At 41.7% G+C, this 24,529-nt stretch overlaps 1 protein-coding gene across 4 annotated transcripts in view; it reads left to right on the plus strand.

The window, feature by feature from the left end:
• The window catches only part of LOC102374830 (structural maintenance of chromosomes protein 6-like), a 65,691-nt gene that overhangs the window by 20,344 nt on the left and 20,818 nt on the right, over positions 1-24,529 (plus strand). For all 4 annotated transcript variants that reach the window (XR_003095221.1, XM_025210009.1, XM_025210008.1 and 1 more), the window contains 12 exons: positions 141-287; positions 1,384-1,472; positions 3,830-3,994; positions 5,938-6,116; positions 6,431-6,632; positions 6,784-6,898; positions 9,892-10,052; positions 12,270-12,405; positions 13,276-13,356; positions 16,087-16,257; positions 18,136-18,273; positions 18,808-18,953. Coding sequence is in view for 3 of the 4 variants with exons in the window: in XM_025210009.1 (XP_025065794.1) it covers positions 141-287; positions 1,384-1,472; positions 3,830-3,994; positions 5,938-6,116; positions 6,431-6,632; positions 6,784-6,898; positions 9,892-10,052; positions 12,270-12,405; positions 13,276-13,356; positions 16,087-16,257; positions 18,136-18,273; positions 18,808-18,953 (1,730 nt within the window). In the remaining variant the exon portion in view is untranslated. The remainder of the gene's footprint in view (positions 1-140; positions 288-1,383; positions 1,473-3,829; positions 3,995-5,937; positions 6,117-6,430; positions 6,633-6,783; positions 6,899-9,891; positions 10,053-12,269; positions 12,406-13,275; positions 13,357-16,086; positions 16,258-18,135; positions 18,274-18,807; positions 18,954-24,529) is intronic.

Genomic DNA, 24,529 nt, shown 5'->3' on the forward strand with positions numbered 1-24,529 from the left:
CCAGGACAGGTATCTCTAAGAGTCATGTGCCCCATCCTAAGGGAGTCAGAGAGGACTCATTTTGCACAATCCAACAAACAGCTTTTGGATAACAATCACATTTAGTTCTGAACAAATTTGTTCTCTATTTTGCTTTAAAGGTTAAAGTAAGTGAAGCAGAGAAAAAGTATGAGGTCATCAGAGATAAATTAGAAAAGATAAGTGAAGAAACACAGGCATTAAAGCCTCAGTGTATTTCTTTGAAAGAAGATGTGGAAGCAAAAAGAAAAGCACACAACGAAGCTGAGGTTGGTTGAAAAAAATTTCCAGAGCCTTTAATGATAGCCCCAATTCTGAAATCTACCTAGAAATCTACCCATGGGCCATATCTAGCCCACCAATTGATGCTGTCCACCCCACGATGCCAGCAGAGGCTGGAGCCAAAGCCACTGTCCCCGCACGGACCAGATAGAATCAATTTGTTGGGCCATGGATGGCAGCTCTGTCTCTGGCGTTTACTGCCATGGCAGGGAATGCTGGGTGAAACAGCCCTGACTGCGTGGCAGCCTGATAGATGGAGTATGACTCTGTGGTGCTGGGTGGGCAGGCGAGGCTGCTTCCACACCGTGTTCCCCGCTGCCCCAGCAGAAGCTACTGCCTCACTTGGCTGCCAAGAAAGAGGGGCAGGCAAGGGGGTGAACTGAGTCACCCACCCTAGTCCCCCTAAGACTGGGTCTGCACAGTGCATGTGGGGTGCCAAGATGCCGAGGAATTTTACCCCAACCCCACACAGTCTAGCTCTGCGGGGCTACAGACACCAAACTCCCACTCCTGACAGTCCGGCTCTCAACCCTGTTCCTGCCTGCTGGTGTCAGCCAAGTTGGGTAGCATGGTGGTGGGGCACAGGGAGGAGCTGAGATAAGATGCTACAGCCCCAGGTGAGCTTATGTTCCTGCTGCTGCTCTGGCGCCAGCCTTAGCTTGGCTGCAGGGAGCTTGTGTGTGAGAGAGTGGGTGTGAGTGAGCATGTGTATGTACACAAGGCCCTCAACAGATCACCAAAACTCATTAAATGGCCCTCCAACCCAAATAATTGTTCACCCCTGAGCTAGGTGGACTCCTGCATCTTGTGCAGAGGTTTACTGAAATAAAAGTTAATTAGTGCAAAATTTCCTGCTTGAAAACTACTAAACGTTTATTAGGGTCACATTAATATAATTAGATAATTAGAAAAAGAACTGATTTGAAACTAAAGTACTAATCTTCTTTTGAAATATTGTGAGAGAACATTCATCAGAGATAGCTGACCTGTCAAAATACTGCAGGTATAAATTTTGTTTTGTGAAGACCACACAAGCCAACAGAAATAAGAATGAATAAACTACGTGTCTCATTTTCTTTATAGGCACTTTATAATCGCTCAAGAAGTGAATTAAAACACTTGGAGCAAAACGATGTACAATTACGCAAACGGATTGAAGAACTGAAAAATAGGTAAATGTTATAATTAATATTATTAATATAATTATATTCATATAATTAATTACAATATAATATTAATATAATATATAGGGATGTATAATTATAATGTAAGATGTATCATGGAGTGAATGAGCTTTTCTGATTTGGATGAGAAAATTGCCTCCAGCGCAAGAATTTAGCCATTTGAGCAATGTCAGGTTGAGTGAGTAATTCCCAGGCTCTATCACTGTAAAGACTTCTGGCAAAACTACTTCTTTCTGTAATTGAAGGACTGTTTGTTTATTGAGTGATTGATTGATGATTGATTGGACAAAAAAAAAGCTGCTTTTTAATAAAATTTATTTTCTGAAATGCTATTGTTCTAACTGAACATTGCTAAATTATGCCAATGGATTGAGAAGCAAGGAGTGTGTTTAGGACACACAAACACAATGAAAAATCTTAGTCAGTTTCTGTGGTAAAAAAGATAAGTGTCTGCTTCTCTTTTTTGGGGGGATTTGCCAAATACAGAAAATATTATTAACTGGAGCAACCTTTTATGTAGAATTTATATATGTAGTTTTACAACACTACATCTGCTCATTCAATTATCAACTTGCTTTTTTCTTTTGTCTTTATTTTAGTGATGTTTAATTTTGTTTGGGGTAATTTGTTATAATCAATGTGTGTCACTTTCACTTGGATCTTCCATACAGGTAGAATGTATCACAGTCTAGCCAATTTTCTGTTCAATAATGTTGTTGTCTAGACTGTGTGTGTTTGGTAGGTTGACTTCTCATAAGAGGCAGGAGATTAGTTCCATAGCCTGACCTCCTACTGCATCTTGAAAGTATGTAGTTATCCCAGTATCTGGCTACTCATGACATCACAATATAGAGTCTCACTCCCTCTCAGGGAGACTCAGGAGAGTGGCATGCAGACTGGCAGTGGTTTATTTTGGTTTTGCTCAAATTTCTATACAGTTCCTGTTGATTTACTCAAACAGAATGTTTCTTAGAGTAAGCTATGAACAGATATGGCATATGGATTGAATTTCTTTGAGTTTCTTTGAATTTCTTTGTTTTACTCAGACGTTGGTGACTTGACTGAATCGGTTTTCATATGGTCTTGGAAAGTGTTAATTAGGTGTTAATTGGAAAGTGTTAATCTGAAAAAACTGCAATTTTTTGTAGGAAGGATTTCTTATCTCTTGACTTTACCATCTTGGAATGTTCCTTGCCACCAGGCTTCTCCTTGTTTTATCATCTTCACTGACAAGATTGCTTACCTTTTATTTAAGTACTTAATGTATCTATTACAGGAAACGTTTGGTTACATCCACTGCAGCAAATAACAGTTTTAAATCAAAGCTATAATATAGTATTTTTATATTATCTATTTTAAGGCCATCTTGTAAACTCTTTTGCTCTAATTAGATTAGATTAGGTTAGATTAACACTGGTTAGCTGGATATGTCAATTGCTTTTTTCGCTTTGGTGACCAGACTAGTTATAATGTCTATAAAGATTTACGTTGCTGTCACTCAGAAAAAGACCTTGGGGCCTTCTGCTTTAGCCACACTTCTGCAGCTTGCTTTTAGCCCCTTGGAAATAATTAAGGCTGTGTGCACCCCGAGGGGAGGCATGGAGGGCATATGCCCCCCCGAGATTTGTGCACAGGGCAGGGGTGGGCTCCCTGCTGCTTGCTTGGGCTAGGGGCTATGTTGGCGAGAGGGAGCGTTGGGCTGGGGCTGTGTGTAGGGTAGGCGAGGGTGCGGTGGGTGGTGGTGGCAATGGGAGGGGTGGCTGCGGGGTGCGTTGGCTGTAGCCCACCCCATAGCCACCCTTCCTGCCACCTGCCCTGGCCCTGAGCCCACAGCAGGCAGCCCACCCTCACCCCACATACAAATCCAGGGGGGCACAGTCCCCTCATACTTCCCCCAGGGGTGCATGCAGTGGCAGGGAGCTACCCACCCCTCCACACCACCTCCTCACCCTGCTGCGCCCCCTGGACAAACTGTCCCACAGCCTGCCCCTGGCTGAATAGTGCCTGCCCCTACCCCGATCCACTCCCTCCCTCAGCATGGGGGCTCGATCTGCCCCCTCCACCTTCCTTTCTCCCACAGACTTACTGGCAAGAGGCTGCTCTCCAAGCTGCCAGGCTGCATATCGACTATTGGATCAGTATTGGCCAATATGTCTGGTTAATAATTGGTCATTGGTATCGGCCAAAAAAATATTTATTGGTGCACCCCTATTTTTGTTGCTTAATAAAGCTTGCACAAAGATAGTACATGCCTCAGAGAATTATACAATGTTTTTAAGTTCTGTCTTTCTCTGTCATTTGTACTTCATGTTTTAAAAATACTGAATTGTAATCTATACTGTTAGTGCTGAGCAGATTTCGGAACTTGAAAAGTTGGAAAAACAGAGAAAAATCACCGACTTGAAAGAACAGTTAAAGATGTTGGGTGATCAAGAAAGCACGGTTAGTCAACAGCTGGATCTGATTCAGCAGGCTATATATAAGTACAAGGAAGAACATGCCAGACTAAAGTAAGTTTTCATTTAAACATGACTGTCTAACTTTATTGCAAATGGTGTTTGATCGTTTATGTTGCCTGTATTTTCCTAGCATTCCCGGGAGCATTAAATTTCAATTTGCACTGTAGTTTTACATTTCCCAATATACATTAATTTAGTGTAAGATTATATATTTTCTGTAAGATTATCTTGGGGATATCTCTACACCTAATTAAAAACTACAATTGTAATCTGATTTTAGGCACTATGATTAATTCTCCACCAAAAAATAGACACATTTGTACAATGGTAGCTGTTAATTTAGAAATGAATTTTCCTTTTCTAAGCATCTAGTAAAACAATCTGTAGTAATATATTCTGTGACATGTAGGAGCTGACATAGGGGGATAATAACAGAATGGATTTGATTTAAATCACTGGTCAGGAAGCCTTGATTTAATCATTGTTTTCTACAAAAAGTGCATTCTTGTTGTTTGATATAACTTTAATACATATTATTCACAACTCGGAAATATCTGTAGGTTTCATTTTTAGAAGGTACAGTAAAAGCCATTTAAGAGGAATTTTAGTAACCGGCACATTCTATTAACTGGAATTTCTGGCCAGCTAGCTAGATGCAGAAGAAGCTACTGCTGTTAAAAGCTGGATTATTCTAATATTATAAAAGCCTTAGTCTGTCTGTCTGTCTGTCCATAAAACTTTATTCACACTATGATTGGCTGTCTCAGCACAGCCAGCCCCCGCCCCTGTGGAGGAAGCAGCGGCACAAGGAGGTGAGGGAATAGGGTCAGGTGAGGGGTGAGCAGCCCCGGACCCAAACCGCTGGGGGGAATGAGGTCAGGGGGCAGAACATGGTCAAGCCTGAATGTGGTGGGCTGAAGCTAGATGAGGGGAATGGGGGCGTGGGGCTGGATGGCCCCCCGGGGAGGATTTACTGTATTATGGAAGGATGATTACTGGATGCCCATGTCATAGCCAACTCCTCTTCTTCAGCAATAGCAGGCAGATTTTATATAAAATTGGATTTCTAAAACAGACATTGGCAGGTGGACCTAGTAATGGGCAATGGTGGTGGTGTTCCTGTAGTGTAGGTAGAGATTTAACAATTGATGCTGCTTGCTGCTGGTGCATTACTTAAAGGTGCAGCAATACATTGCTCGATATAGTATCGGCACCAATAAAAGAAAAATTGACATTATGGTTCATTAATAATCAGCCATCAGTATCATCCCAAAAATCTTTATTGGTGCACCCTTAGTATTACTTATGCAGACTGTTGTTAGCTTTGAGCAACTTAACATTCCTACTATTTCTGCTGCTGCTTTTAGAACAGTTTGTTTCTGGGAGGCACTATTTACCATAATTACCACCGAATGCAATTACTGTGGCATCATTTGAATTCTGCTAATATGCTAACACTTGTCTGTGTAGACTGTACATGGCCATACCCATGTGATAAATGACCAAGCCATGTTTATAGGTCTCTTCACTTCATTTGTAGGGCAATTTATGTTAAATATTCTAGCTTGCACTTTGCTTTCTAAATATGCCTTAACGTTACTCTCTCTACTTTCTACATATTTATACCTAACAGTTAAAATTTAACACATTTTTAATATGACTTCAAAAAGTATATGGTTGTTTTGTTGGAAATCTTTCTTCCTACTTGCATTGTGGTTACCCCTGTTTGTAGTGTGCTACTTCTCTTTGTATACCACTATTGTATAAATCAGCATGCGACACAAAAATGAGGATGGTCCTTGGTGGTCTCCCATTGTCCCTTACATTTCTTGGAGCTTAAAAGTCACCTTCCAGTTGAAATTAATTTTACCTTGATATTATTAGATCTTCATTACTGTAACTTTTGAGAGACGAGATGTTCTCAAAAGTTGTTTTCTTAATTAAAGACAAGATAAGCTATTACATGATTGCTCAGCAGTCACTTTTCTTCTCAGGAGAGAAGAACATGAAACGAGACAAGCAGTGGATGCCAAGCAGAGACAGCTGAGGGAGCTGCGAGAGAGTAAAACAAATCAGTGGAAGAGATTTGGGCAACACATGCCAGTCCTCCTTGAAGCAGTTGAAGAAGCCTACAGACAAGGGCGTTTTAAACATAAACCTGTTGGACCTGTAGGTAAGGACCACTTTAAAAAGCTTGCCACCAGAGTCCCTGTGCTCACCTTCTGACATGAACCGGAGACTTTATTGAACAATATTTGTTAATAAGGTGTACAATGCTCTTTGGTTCTGCATTTTCTACTCCTAAGGTAGGAATACCTAGCCCATTAATTGACCCTTTGTTACACTCTATCAAAGCAGTAATTGAACCAGTATCTACCAGTCCTGCTAGTTTAAGATAAATGTTTTCGGATACTAATAGTTATGAACCTGGACTTGGTATCAATAAGTTTTCTAATCTGATGTGATTTCATTGTTGCATATTCTTAGGTGCTTTCATTCGTCTCAAAGATGCTGAACTTGCTCTGGCTGTTGAATCTTGTTTAAAGAATCTGCTTCTGGCATTTTGTTGTGATAATCATAACGATGAGAGAACACTTTTAACCTTGATGTCAGGATGTTATGCATCTGGGATTCGGCCACAAATAATTGTAAATAGATTTCGGGATGAAATTTATGAGGTTACACAGAGGTGAGCTTTAAGTATGGTATTTTAACTGTTGGTTCTGCACCCTAATCCACTTGACTTTACAGCAATATGCAGTGCATCTTCTAAGATAAGATCACTGGATTTTTATAACTGGCCATGCATGTACAATTTGTCTTTTTCCACTTTTTTGTAGGGCAGTCTATCATTCAGAATTCCCATCAGTCCTTACAGCTTTGGAAATAGATAATGCAATGGTTGCCAATTGTTTGATTGACATACGGAAGATAGAAACAGTCCTGCTAATTAAAGTAAGACTAAACTCCAACATTGTGTTTGGTTCAAGTTTAAAATGGATATTGTCTGCAAAGAAACAATTGCAAAAGATGGTTAAAAATAATTAAAAAAGGGATCAAGCAACTTTTTGTGTTGTTGTTGTTTGCAGCACTAGATCAGGGAGGCAAAATCATTTGTTCTCCTGGGCCAGATCTGGACTACAGATTTACCTCTGGTAGCAGAGTGACTGGCAGCAGGAGTATTAACTGTGTGAGTGCCTGGGCCACTGTTAGCTTGGAGAAGCACAACCATTGCTCACCCTTCTGCACTGAAAAAAATCCCGAATGAGGATCTGTCCCCAGAATCTGGCAACAGGCCCTGCCCTTCTCACCCTGCTTCCAAATTCCTGGCCTCAGCAGAAGCCCTGGGGGTGGGATGACATGGCACTGTGAGTTGGATCCAGCCTGCAGAACAATGATATCACTGCAGCAGATAATGCTAAAAAATGCAGATATTGAAGTAGGTGCATCTGTGAAAATTAGTTTGAAATAAAGTCTGCTATACCAATAAATGGGCACATCTACATGTGATATTAATTCGAAGTAGGTTTTTACTGCGCAGTAAGGCTTCAGGGGGAGCACATCTACATGTGCTCCCTCTTGGGAGCAGCCCAGTAAAGGGCTGGTCCTGCCCTGCTCTGCTCTGCTGCAGAAGCTAGGAGGAAGTCTAGGCTCCACCTGTCCTCCTAGCCCAGGGGGGTGACAAGAGGCACGGGGTGGTCCCAATGGGCACAGGGCCAAGAGAGCTCTGTCAGCTGCAGCGGCAGCTGTCTCTTGGCCCCATGCATATTGAGAGGGGACCTAATATGTATGGAATCAAGAGAGAGCTGCCCGTGCAGCAGGAAGAGCTCTCCTGGCCCCAAACATTTCTGGACACAGCTGCCAGCAGTCCCCCTGCTGGGCAGAGGTGTTTGCTGGGGTCTGTCCAGGGGATGGGGCAGCTGTGGGTGAGCCCCCTGCCAGGTGGGGGGTCACTGGGCTCACCAGCAGCTGCCCTGCTTGGCATGGAGCTGCTTGCTCCAAGAGGGAGGGTAGAGGGGATGCTGGGAATCCAGCCCTCCTTGTCCGCTGGAGCAGCCAGCTCCTCCCAGCACAGAGCCAGCTGCTCTAGGGGACAAGCGAGGGCTAGATTCCCAGCCCCCACTTGCTCCCCAGAGCAGTCAGCTCCATGTCAGGGGTAGCTGGCTGTTCTGAGAAGCGAGCAGAGGCTGGGAATACTATCTATATTTATATATCGGACTTGATGATCTACTGAGGTCCCTTCTGACCCTAACATCATCATTGGTGAGGTTTTATTCACCAAGGCGCCCCTGGGGGTTACAAGAAATAATGGCCACAAGCTAGCAGAGAGCAGATTTAGATTGGACATTAGGAAGAACTTCTTCACAGTTTGAGTGGCCAAGGTCTGGAATGGGCTCCCAAGGGAGGTGGTGCTCTCCCCTACCCTGGGGGTCTTCAAGAGGAGGTTGGATAGGCGTCTAGCTGGGATCATCTAGACCCAGCACTCTTTCCTGCCTATGCAGGGGGTCGGACTCGATGATCTATTGAGGTCCCTTCTTACCCTAACATCTATGAATAGGTAGTAGCTAACTGTGCAGGAGACTGATTTACTGCAAAGTAAATGTGAGCACGTGTAGATGGTGATGCTTTACTGCACAGTAGACTAATATACTGTGCAATAGATCATCTCGTGTAGAGGATTTACTGCACAGTTTACTTTGGTATTGTCTGCCTTTAAAATCAATATCAACATAAAGTAATGAATTCATAGGGCTGGAAAGGACCTCACCTGTCATCTGGTCCAGCCCCCTGCATTCACGCAGGATGTACTGTTCCTAGACTATCTCAGGGAAATTGTGGTACCTCCTTCATTAACAGTCAGCTTCTCTGACCTCTTCTTGAAAATTGTTAATAAAGGAGGTTACAACAACTTTCCTGGGAGCTCTATTCCAATGCTTTACTGTTCTAGAAGTAAAAAAAAAGTTTTTGCTGAAATATAATCTAAATATGCTTTGAATTCTAGAATCATAGAAAGTTAGGGCTGAAAGGGACCTCAGGAGGTTATCTAGTCCAACCCATTGCTCAAAGCAGGCCCAGCCCCAACTAGATTATCTCTTGCAAAACTTTGTCTAGCTGGGTTTTGAAAACCCCCAAGGATGGAGCTTCCACCACTTCTCTGGGTAACCTGTTCCAATGTCTTACTACCCTCCTAGTGATAACATTCTTCCTAATATCTAACCTAAACTTCCCTTGCTGCAACTTGAGACCATTGCTCCTTGTTCTGTCATCTGCCACCACTGAGAACAGTCCAGCTCCATCCTCTTTTGAACCCCCCTTCAGGTAGTTGAAGATTGCTATTAAGGCTTCTCTGAGTCTCCTCTTCTCTAAACTCAATAAGCCCAGTTCCCCCAGTCTTTACTCAAAAGTCATGTGCCCCAGACCCCTCACCATTTTTGTCATCCTCCGCTGGACTCTCTCCAATTTGTCCACATCCTTTCTGTAGTGGGGGGCCCAAAACGGAGCACAGTACTCAAGTTGTAGCCTCACCAGTGCTGAATAGAGAGGAATAATCAGTTCACTTGACCAACTAGCAACACACGTACCAATGCAGCCCAGTATGCTGTTAGCCTTCTTGGCAACAAGGGCACACTACCGACTCATTCAGCTTATTGTGCACTATAACCTGTGGGTCCTTTTCTGCAGAGCTGTTGCCCAGCCAGTTAGCCCCCAGCATGTACTGGTGCATGGGAGGTTTCCATCCTAAGTGCAGGACTTTTCACTTGTCCTTGTTGAACCTTATGAGATTCCTTTTGGCCCAATTTGTCTAGGTCACTCTGAATCCTAGCCCTACCCTCAAGCTGCGGGGAGTAGTAGATACACTGGAGGGTAGGATGTATCTACACTCCCCCCAGCTTTGCTGCTATTTAAAACCATTGCTTTGTGAGTATGCTAAACGTGTTGTTTTTCAGAATAATCGTGTAGCTCGTCAAGTAATGCAGAGCAATAAACCTCCAAAAAATTGTAAAGAAGCTTTCACTGCTGAAGGTGATCAGGTGTTTGAGAGACGATATTATTCTTCTGACAACACCAGGCCTAAGTTCCTAAGTAAAGATGTGGAAGCAGAAATAAGGTAATGTCATGTATTGGTGAAGTGTAAAAGTATAGGATTGTCAGGGTGATGTTTGTTTTCTATTTACTGTTTGGCTTTCAGCTCCTCTGTGAAGGGATTCAAGGTTCTATAGCAAAAATAATCTTAAAAAAACCCAACAACTTCCATACTGAAAAGCAGGGACTCTTCCACTGACCTTTTCTTTTCCTATCAAGTGAACTCTTTTTTTTTTTTTTTCTCTTGTGGAAAATGCTTTTCCCTTTTTTTTAGACTTATTAAAATACATATTTTTTCCAGAAATATTTTTGTAATCAATTCAGATAGCTGAGTTTCTTCTAGATGGGTTTTGAGCTTGTGGCATGTGTGGTTAATATGAAGCACAATTAGCATTACTAAATAGTTTTATGTTGGGATTTGGGCTGTAGTATAGATAAAGTAAATAGATATATATTTATATCTTTTGAAACTTAAATACGTGCATAATTTTTCTTGGTCAAAATTAAACCCCCGCCCCTACAAAACCTGACATTTTGGCTCATTTTTAATCTGTCCATTTTCAACAACATTGAAACCTAGCATCAGGGATCTTTTTAAAATTGTAGTCAGCAGAGATGCTGATCACATTTCTAATGATGAAAAGTTATATAGAAGTATTTTTCCAATATATGTAGAAGTAAAGCATTTTGCAGTTAAGTGAATTAACATCTCACTAAAAGTGCTATACTGAAAGATTTAGTGATTGAAATCCTTTGTAAAAAGAACAGTATGAGAAAGCATTAGGACAAGTTTTTTCATAGATTTCATAGACATTAGGGCTGGAAGGGACCTCGGAAGATCATCGAGTCCAGCCCCCTGCCCAAAGGGCAGGAAGTCAGCTGGGTTCATAGGATCCCAGCAAGATAAACATCCAGTTTGCTCCTGAAGGTGTTCAATGTAGGCGCTTGAACCACCGCCGGTGGTAGGCTGTTCCAGACCTTGGGGGCTCGGACAGTAAAGAAATTCTTCCTTATGTCCAGCCTGAAACGGTCTTGTAGTAGTTGATGACCATTCGACCTAGTCGTCATCCCTTGGGGCGCTCTGGTGAACAAACGTTCCCCCAGATACTGGTGGTCACCCCTGTATATTTTATACTACTCAATGATTTTTAGCTTTGATTGGAGGCACTTGCCCAGCTGACCTTTGTGCGGGCCGGGAGTGCCCCGGGCCCTTTTTCGCGCTGCACGTGGGCTGTGGCCAGCAGCCCAGGCACGCGGGGGCGGAGAGGGGTGGCTTTCGCTCTGGAATTAGGCACGGACGTGTATCGGTAGTTTAAAAGATTGTTTACTTACACCGAGATGGCAATGGTGTAGGCTGGAAAGCTTGCTTCAGTTGCAGTTACAGAGAAGAAAAAGGAAAGAGGCGGACAAGAGTTCTAAACTCGTGAACTCTAGCCCAATCCGGCTGAAGGCTCTGAACACGCGAGCCCGTCACGTCAGCCGAAGAAAGTACTCGTCCGGAAGAGCTCTGAACCAACTCACACGAAGTTTGCTAGGCTCCGTGGGTCCAGTTCTTTTGCGCGCGGGTGGGGTACGTCTAGGAATTCTATCGGCGACGGGGAGAGGCTAGAGATAGATCAGATCTCCGTAGCCTGCTTCAAATGCACTGGGTCCGTGAGGATCCGCAGCGCTTAGAGATCTTCACACAGCGTGAAGTCTCCTCCTCCCTTGTTCGTGGAGTCCTCCAACTTGTGCGGAAACCACTCAAGCCTCTTATACGGCTAGCAAGCCAATCACTAGCCGCCACGTGTGAATAATTTAGAACTGGCCAATAATGGGACTCGAATCTGCATACAAATGGCGGGAACTCTTTGCAACGAGCATTTCCGTGCTGCAACATAGAAATGGACCCTGCAAAGAAAGCTTCAAATCGGCGGGAAATTCTCCCTTGCACCGGGGTTCTCTTTTGCAGCAGAAAACTCCACCATGCAAAGAAGCTTGCAATTTAGCGGGGACAATTTAGTAGTGCCGAAGCGCACACAAATAAAAATCACACCCTTTGGGTTGTGACAACCTTAAGATATATTAGCATTTTTAGAAGTAATATCTTTTTTTTAGTTCAGGTATTTAGCCTTGCTGCCAAGTTTATCAACAAGGTTCTAAGTAGTGGTTTATATAACATGATTGCTGTATCAGCTAGAAACTGAAGAGAGACTATCAAATAATTTTGTGACAAATTATATATTTATATTTTTTGTTTAAGTCATGTGGCAAAAGAAATTGAGACCCAAAAGGCACGGTTGTCAGTGTTTCAGCAACATTTACGTTCCATTGATAATGAGAAAAGAAAAAAGGAAGATGAACTTAATCATCATCATCACCACCAGAAAGATTTGCAGGTAGAATAATAGATAATAAAGAGATAAATAATAAATACTGATAATAGATAAATAATAGATGCTGCTTAAATTGATAAATTAATCTAATTAGTTGGAATATGACACTTATCTGCTTGAACTTGTTCAAATCCGAACATGCTATGAAGTCTGTGCCTAGCGATTTTTACAGACCAAAATGAATTCACCTAAATTCCACTTAAATCAAGTTTTGGTACTTACCCAAATTATCTGGATCGGTTTCATAGCATCTTGTTATAGATGAATGTGTACTGAGTTTTGAATTGCTAGCAGTGTTTTATTGCTGCATAGAGTGGAATTAAGCTATTGGAAAGAAAATAAACTTTTACATCCTTGTCTAATGGCCACGAACTTCTGGAAGGCTGATTTAGACTGGACATAAGGAAAACCTTTTTACAGTCTGAGTGTCCAGGGTCTGGAACAGACTCCCCCCAGACATGGTGCAAGCACCTACTCTGGACTCATTCAAAAAACATTTGGATGCTTATCTTGCTGGGATCATTTGACCCCAGCAGACTTCCTTCCTATGGCAAGGGGCTGGACTGGATGATCTCGCAAGGTCCTTTCCAGCCCCTAATGTCTATAAAATATATGTTTATTTTAGGAAACATGTCACTGGAGCTCAGTTTATTAAAATGTTCGTTACTTTTAGGATCAGGTTTCCCTATAACATAGGAATGGATTCCACACAGTAATAATAATAAGAAAATAGAATGTCTTTTTTTCTTTAGTTTTGTTTTTTAATCTTCTTTCTTTTGAGTGTCTATTTATTATTGAAAGTGTCTTTGTTTTAGTGTGGACTATCTTTAACTTTTTTCTAAAACAAGAAATAAAAGTTTATTTCTATTTCAGACCCAAAGAAGAAGAATAACAGTAGACATAACAGATCTTGAGAATATAGAAGAATACCAGTCAGTGGACATCTCTACACTAGTAAGAAATATTCTTTCTTATATGGAAATTCTGTGGGTTTTTTTATTGCTGTTAATTGTTGGAATTTGACCATAGAAGATGTTCAACTACATTTCCTTTATTATACCCAAAGACTAGTATCAGTTTCATGATTACTTTAAGTGTCGGTTCTAAAACACTGTAAGAGTAACTAACCCTATATGACAATATTACTGCATTTACTAATGACTACACCTATACAATACCATAGTTATAGTTAGATACCTTTGTTTAGAATACGTACAGCTAGACTAGCCAGGGAGAATTCTAGTGGGCTGTCCTAGGCTGGCTGGCTCCAGCAGGTTCATTTCACACTGGCAGAGACTCCCTCTCTCTTGGTCTGTTTTTATCCCCCTAGATTTCTCATTACATCATCTTCTCTTGAGTACCTGCTTTTCAGAAATGAATCTGCTCAAGCCTGAAGCTTTCATACTTACCGATCTTTTTATTTTTTTTCCTTAAAACACTTTTCTTGTTCGTTGTTAGTTCATTTTTGGTGAGTTTTCCTAAACATATCGGAGTCAGCTGGTTGTTCTTGCAGTTATCTACCACTTTTCCTCCTATATTAATATATCTATAGAAGCTCCTTTCCTTTGCTTTATTTTTAGCACCTTCGACTCCAACATTAGCACTTTAATTATCTCTCTCTCTCTCCCTCTCTCTCTTTCACCAAGGCTTGCAGGAAGTTTGATCCTTGCTGATATGGAAGACTATAATCAAACATATCACCACATATAACACATTTAATTTATCATTACATGAATAAGTTTAAGAGTGTGAGGAAAGCAAGTACTCTGAAGAGCATCAGCTAGGATACACGTGATGGAAAGTTTGAGAAACTTTCAAATTGGTGTTACCGTCCCTGTTTTTCTGAACTGAATTTCGTAATCTATGTGTTTGTAGTTCTTGGTCAGAAAGACTACTAGCTCATCCAGTTTTCCTGATATATCACAAGCCATTGCATTCTACCATGTTCCGATGAATGGAGTTCAGTACATCTGCTTTCTTGGGAATCGTTGATCATCCTCACTGTTTAAAAAATGCCATATTTGAACTTTAATAGGCACTTTCCTGTGGATCATCTTCTTTATTTTTTTTCTCGCTGTGGCTGTATCGTATGTAAAAGTGCCCTTATATATTCACTCCACCCAATTTCCAGCAGTTTCTTCTGTGAGGGTACTATGCAGTGAATTCAAATCACCTCATGTCTTTTTGGTCAACTAAAGAGGTTGCACTATACCAGATCTTTTGCTGTAAAACATATTCTCTGGGTTGTTGAATGATTTTTATGGCTGCTTTTTGTACTCTTTTTTTTTTTAATCATATTTTTCTGAATCCAAGATGATTTTGAATTTAAGATCTTCCTCCTCCTTCTCTCCCAGTAATTCGCTCATATACATGGATTTGTTGTAATTTTCCATGCATAGAATCTAATTATTATGTCATCTTAAATTCATCCCCGCCTACCCCCACCCCCACTGCTGCAGAGGGAAAGCAGAAACAGGGAGACAAGTAGTATGGAAAGCAGCAGTGGGGAGACAGGCAGTCTGCCCCTACCACTTGTCCCTACCATTTACACCCCCCCACCAGTGCCTGCATCTCTCTGTGCCTGCTCCCTGCTTTCTATCCAGCCTGCCACTTGCCTTCCTATGGTACCTCCTCCCATGGCCATTTCCTCAATCCACCACTTGTTGCCCACACTACTTATCCTTTGCAGTGGCTCTGACTCTGGCTCCAGTCTGGGGCACAGAACACGTGTCCTTGTGCGTGGCATGGTCATCCAATGCTCACCCCCACACCATGTGATCTCACCTGTGTTCCTTATACCACACAGTTTTCCCCATGCTCACCCCCACTCTTTATTGCACAGTTTTCCCCATGCTGACTCCCTGCTTTCTCCCCTACACCATGCAGTCTCCCCTGTGCTCATTCCTCACACAGCACAGACTCCCTTGCGCTCCCTTTCCACGCTGCTCAAATTTCCCTGAGTCAGAGCCAGAGTTGGAGCTGCAGCAGCTGCTTGCTCTGGACCATACTTGAATCCAGACCGAGGTTTCTTTTCCCCCCATGTTTAATGGGGCGAGGGGGAAGACACATCTTGGATTTGAGTAAATACGGTATTATTATCTACATCCTTTATTACAGTTGATACCACAGCTGCTGACAGTAGTTCTGTTGTAATCACACTAGTAAGATGTACAGAATTAAAATTATGTCTTTAAGCTGGTTAGTAGATGAAATTTCTAGATTTCAGAAGATTTTTTTTCTAATTCTGCATGCAAAGACAAGACATTGCAAAATAAGCATTTAATCTTCCTTATATGAAAAAACATACAGTCTTGCTTGTTTCCAAATATAGAACAAAAATATTTATTAACATTGTTAACATCTGTGCCTAGTAATGTGTCTTTACTACTGCTAGGACTTAATTGTGTTCTAAGTATTTTTGAACATTTAAATAAATATATTTAAAAAAATCTCCTGTCATTATTTTTGCTACGCAGAGATTTTCCCCTGATATCTTTAGCTGCCCATACCCATTTTCTACATGTCTGAACTGCTAACATGTATTGATCACTCTTCTTTTTATGTTTGATATATGCTGTGGGTGATTTTTTTATATTTAATCAGTGGCTTTACTTTTTTGTTGAACCAGCACAGACTGAAATACAGAAGTGTGTTTCCCTTTTAAAACTCTTTATCCTCTAACAGGAAGACGAAGCCCAAGAAAACAAGAATAAGCTGGAATCTGTTAAACAGGATATGGAACAACGAAAGGCAGAAATGGACAAATTGAAAATCATTCTAATAGCTGCTGAACGTAAATTTGAAGAAATTAAAGAAAAAATTAACCAAGTAGATTTGATAGCTGGGCCGATCAAGGTAGAAACCACACAAACCCCCACAATTTTTAAAAGTATACATCTATTTCATCTGACTTATATATTCAAATGGCATTGGGTAGTTTTCCAGAGACTGCCAGTATAAAGCTATAAATAAAAGAAATCTTCAACATTTAACAAATCCAGTGGGTTTGTTACTGGTTTGTATGTTTAAACGCATATCAGTTGCATACCCTAACACAGTGATACACAGTGTGCCGTGGCACTTTGGGGTGTTGTGACATCCTTTGAAGGGTGCCATACAAAATTAGCACTGCTAGGTGTGTAAACATATACACAATATTCGCAGATTAAACCTAGGGATTTCAAATAGAAATCAAAAACATTTCTGACCTGTTGCAGTTTTTTGGAGTTCTTTGAGGCATGATTGTTTTATTATTTTTCCATAGACAAAAAAAAAAGTGAAGGCTAAGAGCTGGCATTTTCTGAGAGGTGCCTGGAGTCTAGCAAAGGATCCCTTGAGACTAAAAAGGTTTAGAACCACTGCTGTAATACATTTATAAGCAGAAAACCCATGAGGAAGGGAATGATAGTGATCTCTGGTCTCTTTTTAAAAAAGACATTGTACTCAATTGTTTTTAATAGTCTGTGAAGCTGAGTTAACAGGGATAGTTTAGCAAGACATGGCTTGCTTATTCAAAGCTACATCAAACTGTTAGAAATCTCACTAGGTCTTAGGATAGTGGACAGAGTCATTACAGATAATATTTGGTCTTGACAAATAAAACGTATTCTGAAAAGAATAATTAGATTATTAGGAATTTAAAGTTACTCATATGCATTTCTGGGTTCTAAGTGGACTTGAACAACTGAGGAAAACTTGACAAAAGTGTTGCTCAATTAGGTTGTGACAATCTCAGAAAATAAAAAAATATGTTGAGATATGTAAAGTATAGGCTAGAAAATAATACTGAAAATATTATGCTACTATATAAATCTGCAGAATGCCCCTCAAGGGGCAGATGCAAAGTGGGCTTGAAGACAGAAGTGGAAGAAAGAAAGAGATATTGATGGATGTGTAAAAGGAAATATCAAAAATTGACTCTAGAAAAGAAGCCCCCCAAAATTAACATTATAGTGATTTTGAGAAAATAAAATATGTAGTGCAACTTATCTTTTTTGATAATGCAAGAACAAGGTAATGTTCAAGAATGTGAAAGGCAGTACATCGTTACATTCATAAAAGAATATACTTTTTCATATCACAAAATTATCCAGTGACTGACTGCCATCTGTCAATACAAGAAGTTGGGTAAAGTTCCAAAAAGAATTAGACATGCACACGAAGATTTGTTATTATACAGATCAATATATATATAAAAAAACATATTCTGTACATCATAAACCAACTATTAAACCAGACTATATTAAACCAGACTATATAATCTTGTCTGGTACCACTAGTATGGCAGTTAAAATGTTCATTGTGTATTATAGATGAAAACTGAGTGCTTGAAACTACTTTCCATAAAGTATTTCAGAAGTTCTTATTGAAAAATACATCTCTTGGCACCTAGAAAAATATTTTATGTTTCAAAGTTTTGAAAGTGGATGCTGTAACTCTTATGGTCATATGGAATTCCTGATGGTGTATCAGTGTGTAGATGGAGAACAATGTGAATCATTTTCATATTACACGTACATTACCAGGATTGAACATATGCTGTTTCACCATTTGCTGTTTCTGTCTCGGGGTTGCATTATTGTTGTTGCTGTTGTCATTGTTGTTATAATAATAAATGCAAACATTTGATAAACTTTTAAGTGGAGCAATAATATTATGTCAGTAAACGTGAGGAAGTAGTTCATAAATTTACCAAACCAGTTTACATTTGACATTTTAATTTATTTCAAACAGGATGAAATAAACCAAGCAGATTCAGAAGTGGAAAACTGTAAACACTATCAGCAGCATTATGAAAAGAAACAGAAAAAGCATTTGGCATCCATAAAAAAGCTCAAAGAACTACTAGCTGCTAAAGAAAAAGAATTGGAGGTATTACATTTTTGATGCAACTTTATAGACAGTTGAATTTGGATATTCACATTCCATTTATTACTTGTCTACACAACCTCTTCCCCTCTAAAGCATAAAGACGATGCTACTGTGCAATCTTAGTTCTCTCATAGGTATTGCTAGGTCAGCTAATAGTGACTTGCAATGGATAAGGTTTAGCTTATCTTTGATATATTTCCTAATGTAGCATCGTTTTGATTTTAACTCTGCCAGATAACTTAGGGCTATGCAATATGTAATGAGTGCAGAAGATCATTTAAGCTCTAATAGCCTTAAGTCACCATTTTAAGGTGCATTAAGGGTGGACATGAGTAGACACGTGCCCTTAATGCGCTTTAAATCGGGCTAATGTGCATTAAATGCACACACATAGACGTGCCCATAGACACAAAAAATTAACCAATTCCTGTTTCTGGGGCCCTATTTTCCATTATTGCTGTTCACAGGAGAAAATGTTGCAAAGCAACTCAAAACACTGCGTTATATTTTATAGCATTTCAAACATCTCTTTAGGGAAAGACTGCACAGGCCATGGAAATTTGCCCTGAGCGGATAGAAGTGAACAGAAACATTAAGAGTCTTGACACAGAAATGAAACGCTTAAGGGAAAGGATAAATTCAGAAAGAGATTGCCGTGGAAACAGAGAAGAAATAATAAAGTAAGCAATGGTAGTAGTTTAACATCTGCATTTTTGGGGTCAGGGGAGCAGAACAGTTGCTTTATGGTACCAGCATATCAATTCAATTGTGATATTAATTTTAAAATATGTAGTTGTCATGATCTCAAATATTTGTCTATTGTCTGCTTTAATGTTTCTTTAGCATCCAAAATCATATGTTAACTGCTCCACAAAAAGCAAGATAAGGTCCCGATCACAAACAGCTCACGGTATGTAATGTCAGGTGTGAGCAACCTTCCTTTGAATAGCATTAATTAAAAGTAAGATCCATAACACTTATGTGGGTCTGATGTGCTTGTGCTCACTGGTTTTGGGATTTTTGATACTCCTGCCTTAGTATAAGTACAGGTTCAAGTGTCACTCCTATTCAGCATGGAAGCAGCGCTCTTCAATGTGCAGCTTCACTGCTTTGACTGTATAAATCTACGCCTTGCTGGTGAGTCTCCCAGAAAGCTCCAGAAGTATCATTGGCAGAAGCATTTTGGCCAAACTCAGACATCATCACACAGATCATTTGGCCCCAAACAGGAGATTTGACAGGATGCGTGAGAGATGGAAGAATCATGTTGCCTTTCACTGGAAACAGACATTGTCTGACACGTCTCATTTGCCCCACTATAACATTTTTTATGGCCATGCAAATGCAGAGCAAATAGATGTCAGTATCCTTTGTTGTGCCACTTGAAAGGAAAATCAATGGTGCAACAAAAGATGGTAATAAACTCCGCTGCTTTATTGGAGCAGCCATCTGTTACCGCTGTGGTACTTTCCCCGCTCAGTCAGATCCATGCCTCGGTCCGGCTGGGCGGGAAGAACTCCTTCCTTGTTCAGGCAAACCCACTCCCTGGGTCACAAGTCTGGTGGACCAGGGGAAGTGGGGAAAAGTCATGCGTTCCCCACTCAGACAGACCTGTACCACAGGTCTGGCTGAGCAGAGAAAGCCGGGAGATCCCATCACCCCTTGTCCTGCGTCATCAAAAGCTGCTGTATGTATTGTCCAGTGAAGTAGATCAGTTGTGCCATGACAAATGTGCCAGCTGTTCCACTTAATTAGATGACTTGTGTTTCTAGCCTGTGTTCTCTTCCATAACCACTTGGCCTTTTCTGTTCTGCCTGGACCCAGTTAACCTCAGACTAGTAAATTCTAGATGTGGTAGAGAATAGTAGGGCTGTGCAAAGCTTTGGATCATGATTCGGATTCGGAGATGATTCGGACGATTTGGAGGCCGAATCTACAAATCCGAATTGAATCACTAGAAGCTTTAGGCTTTCTGAATTGATTCAGAGCTTCCAAATCGATTCAGAAAAGATTTGGAAAAGATTTGGCGATTCAGAGATTCAGCCATAGGGTATAATGGGAAATCGCAGCACAGGTAAAAGTGCAGAGGTGTAGTTCCCCAGAAATTCCTGCACCTCTCTCTTTGAAAGCTGGCAGGTTTCATGGCCTCAGCAGGGGCTACCATCCCTGCAGTTTTCACCCCACTGTGCCTTAATGGTTTCATTAGAGGCACATCTTGTCAGACCAACCTGGTGGCCTTCTATGACCAGGTCACAAAATCCTTAGATGCAGGGGTAGCAGTGGACGTAGTCTTTCTGGACTTTAGGAAGGCCTTCGACACTGTCTCTGACCCCATTCTCATTAAAAAACTAGGGGACTGTAGCGTCGACACCTACACAGTCAAATGGGTCGCTAACTGGCTGGAGGGCCGCACCCAGAGAGTGGGGGTGGACGGGTCGTATTCGACCTGGAGGGATGTGGACAGTGGGGTTCCGCAGGGCTCAGGCCTGCACTGTTCAACATCTTCATCAGCCACTTGGACAAGGGGGTAAAAAGCACCCTGTTCAAATTCGCAGGCAACACTAAGATGTGGGGGGAAGTGGGCACGCTAGAAGGGAGGAATAGGCTGCAGTTGGACCTAGACAGGTTACAGGGGTAGGCGGATGAGAACAGGATGGGTTTCAACACTGACAAGTGCAAGGTACTGCACCGCAGGGGGAAGAACCAGCAGCACACCTACAGGCTGGGAAACTCCCTTCTCATCAGTGCAGAAGCAGAAAAGGATCTTGGAGTCATTATTGATGCCAAAATGAACATGGGCCGACAGTGTGGGGATGTGGTCAGGAAGGCCAACCATACTTTGTCATGCATCCACAGATGCATCTCAAGCAGGTCCAAGGAGGTGATCCTCCCCCTCTATGCAGCACTGGTCAGGCCACAGTTGGAGTACTGTGTCCAGTTCTGGGCACCGCACTTCAGGAGGGATGTGGACAACATGGAGAGGGTCCAGAGGAGGGCCACTCTTATGATCAGGGGTCAGCAGGGCAGGCCCTACAAGGAGAGGCTGAGGGATCTGAACCTGTTCAGCCTCCACAAGAGAAGGCTGAGGGTGGATCTAGTGGCCTTTACAAACTTGTCAGGGGGGACCAGTAGGCATTGGGGGAGTCCCTGTTCCCCCAAGCGCTACCAGGAGTGACTAGAAATAAGTCACAAGCTGGCAGAGGGTAGATTCAGACTAGACATCAGGAGGCGCTACTTCACTGTCAGGGCGGCTAGGATCTGGAACCAGCTTCCAAGAGAAGTGGTGCTGGCTTCTACCCTGGGGGTCTTTAAGAGGAGGCTAGATGAAAACCTTTCTGGGGTTGATTGACTCCTATATTCTTTCCTGCCATGGCAGGGGGTCAGATTTGATGATCTGCTCAGGTCCCTTCCAACCCTACCAACTATGAAACACACACATGATGTCACCTATGTCATGTATTTTACTTGTCAGCAGTTTGATGTGCAGTTTCCCAGAAACCCCTGCACCTATCTCCTTGAAACCTGGCAGGCTTTGTGGCCTCAGCAAGAGCTACGACCCCTGCAGTTTTCACCCCACTATGACTTAACACACACATATGATACGAGTTTTGCTGGTTAGCAGCTTGAGTTGCAGTTTCCCAGAAACCTTGAAACTTGGCAGGCTTCTTGCTCTCAGCAGAGGCTAGCATCCCTGCAAGTGTCATCCGAATCAGCCAAAAAACATCAAAGTTATAGATTTATTAGTAAATGTTTAGGATTGTGAATCCAAAAAAGCTGACAAAGCCGGTAGGGAAATACATAGCACCCGAGCGAGGGACTAACAACAGAAGGATGGGGGTGAGGAGGGGAACGCAACTAGGTTACAGGAGATACAATGTTAGCCAACTAAGCCCAGGGGGAGGGAGGAGGGGTAAGGGGTGGGAGAGGGTTCGCGACAGAGAGAGAAAGAGGATAGATACACACAAACCCGTTACAATGGTCCGCAATGGTGGAAGAAGTGGTCTGAAGAAAAAGTGTCTCAGTCCATATAGCGTCTTGATTCCCTGTTATACTCTATGGCTGAATCTCCAAATCAGCTCCAAATCTTCCAGAGTGATTTGGCCGAATCGAATCAGGAAAATGATTCGGATCTCTGAATCGAATCTCTGGCATCCGAGTCGGCCAAATCTGAGTCGAATAGTTCTGTATTCGCACAGGCCTAGTGAATAGGTATTCAATCCAGTTTGTGTTATTACACCCCCTGACTCCCTGTCCTTGTCCCCTATCCCATACGCCTCTCATGAGAGACTGCTGTGGGAGGTGGCTTGCTCTTCCCTATTGTTAAGTTCTATAAAGATTGTTCTTCCAAGTGTCAGGAGAAGAGGGGTTTACAGTGGCTATTTTGTGATTCCAAAGAATAAGAGATAGTGACCAATCCTGCGTCTAAGAAACCATAATATATTTGTCTTCAGGTTCAGGTTCCAGGTGGTCTCTCTGTCGCTACATCAAGGGAACTTGCTTGCATCTCATGACTTAGAATACACTTACTGCCATATCACCATAAGATGACCACATGCAAAGCACTGTATTTTGCAGTGGGTCAAGATAATTACCAGTACAGGGTCTTACCCTTTCATATCTCTGGGCCCAAGAATTTTCACCAAGGTCCTTGATACCAAGGTCACTGTCCAGAGGCAGGGGATTGTATTATACCCCCACCTCAGTGACTGGTTCCTTACAGGGACCACATTCAAACAGGAATTGGAGAATCTCTGGAAGTCACTAAACTTATTCCAGTCTTTGGGCCTGACAACTCAGCCTTCAAAAAATCAAGCGTGACCAGTCAGACTCCAAAACCTTGAGTTAAACAGGGACTACCCTTGATTCAGTGGTAGTGAGTGATACCTTTTCTCCTGTGGGCTTTTCTTCTGCAGGACAGCACGTAATTGCTAAGGCAGCTTATCCCATTGGTTGAGAGGTAGCTGATGAAAACCCAAATGAGGTCTTTTCTATCCATTTTGTACATACAGCTTTTTGTACCTTGTAGTGCTGCATGTCAGCTATAATCACAGTACCTCACCCGGTGCTCTCTCCCTAACAGTGAAAATACCCAGCCCATACATGCAGGGGAAAGTTGTTCTGGTACAAAGTAAAGCACATTAGCTTGATCAGGTCCTCCAGATAAAATGTTTGAGAATTTTGTCACCTCAATTAAATGTATCTAGCAGTAATGTTAGCCTTTCATTTGCCAGTTGGTGGAAGAGATGCATCCTTTCATCCAACAACCCTTAGTTTCTTTAAGGGTTTGTCCAAGATTTCCTTATGTGAGGGCCCTGTTCCACAATGAGATGTGAATCTGGTCTTTGCATCATTGATGAGATCACTGTTTGGGCCTGTGGCAATATTTTCCCTCTTGTATATCTGTCCATGAAGACTGCCATCTAAGTGGCAATCGAGTCATCAAGAAAGATGGATGAAATACAGGTGTGTATACCCACAGCCTCAAGCCAAGGCTTCAGAGAGTTCTCTCATTGCAAAGTGAGCCTTGGCTTACCACTTTTGCAGAACGAAATCATTTAGGAAGTTTTTCTGGCTATTTGCCTTGATAACTGAGGGGTCTAACAGCATAGCAGTATCAGTTTAGAGGTGGCCTAACTAGATACTGGGCTGTGTAAAACAATTCTTTGAGACCATCCAGGTGGAAATGCTATATGTAAAAAAGGACCCATTCTGCAACTCACCTTCAGCTATGTGGGTGATTTTGTAGCAGTGCCTGCAAAAAATGTCTATGTGGATAATTAGTAAAGAAATTGTTTGGAGAAGTGCACGCTTCATGTGAGTGTATAGCCTTTTTTAGTCCCAAGGCTATTCCCTTAAACCGAGTATACTGTAATTGTTTGTTTTTTTAGAAACAGTACCTTTCTTTTTGAGTGAGTTCCCACATGCACATTCTACTGTGAATGCACCTGCAACTCATTCTCATGAATTTAAACTTTTTGCTCTAGTAGTGTTCATAAATTACACTTACAACCAGTGCTACATGCTGAGGGCATAAAGGGCATCTCAGTTTCTCTCAGTTGTCGTAGCGTGAGATAAAACTTCTGCTGTATAATTCAGACCTCATTTGGCCTACAGCTGCTTTGAGAACTCAGCTGTTCTCCATTTTTCTCTCCTTTTCTGTTTTTGGATTTTTTTCAAGTGTTGTTTTCTTTTCACCATCTTTATTTTATTTTGGTTTCATCCTTTTACGTTAAGACCCAAGACTTCCCTGACTCCA

This window comes from Alligator sinensis, unplaced genomic scaffold (assembly GCF_000455745.1).
Source record: "Alligator sinensis unplaced genomic scaffold, ASM45574v1 scaffold870_1, whole genome shotgun sequence".
Taxonomy (NCBI): domain Eukaryota; kingdom Metazoa; phylum Chordata; order Crocodylia; family Alligatoridae; genus Alligator; species Alligator sinensis.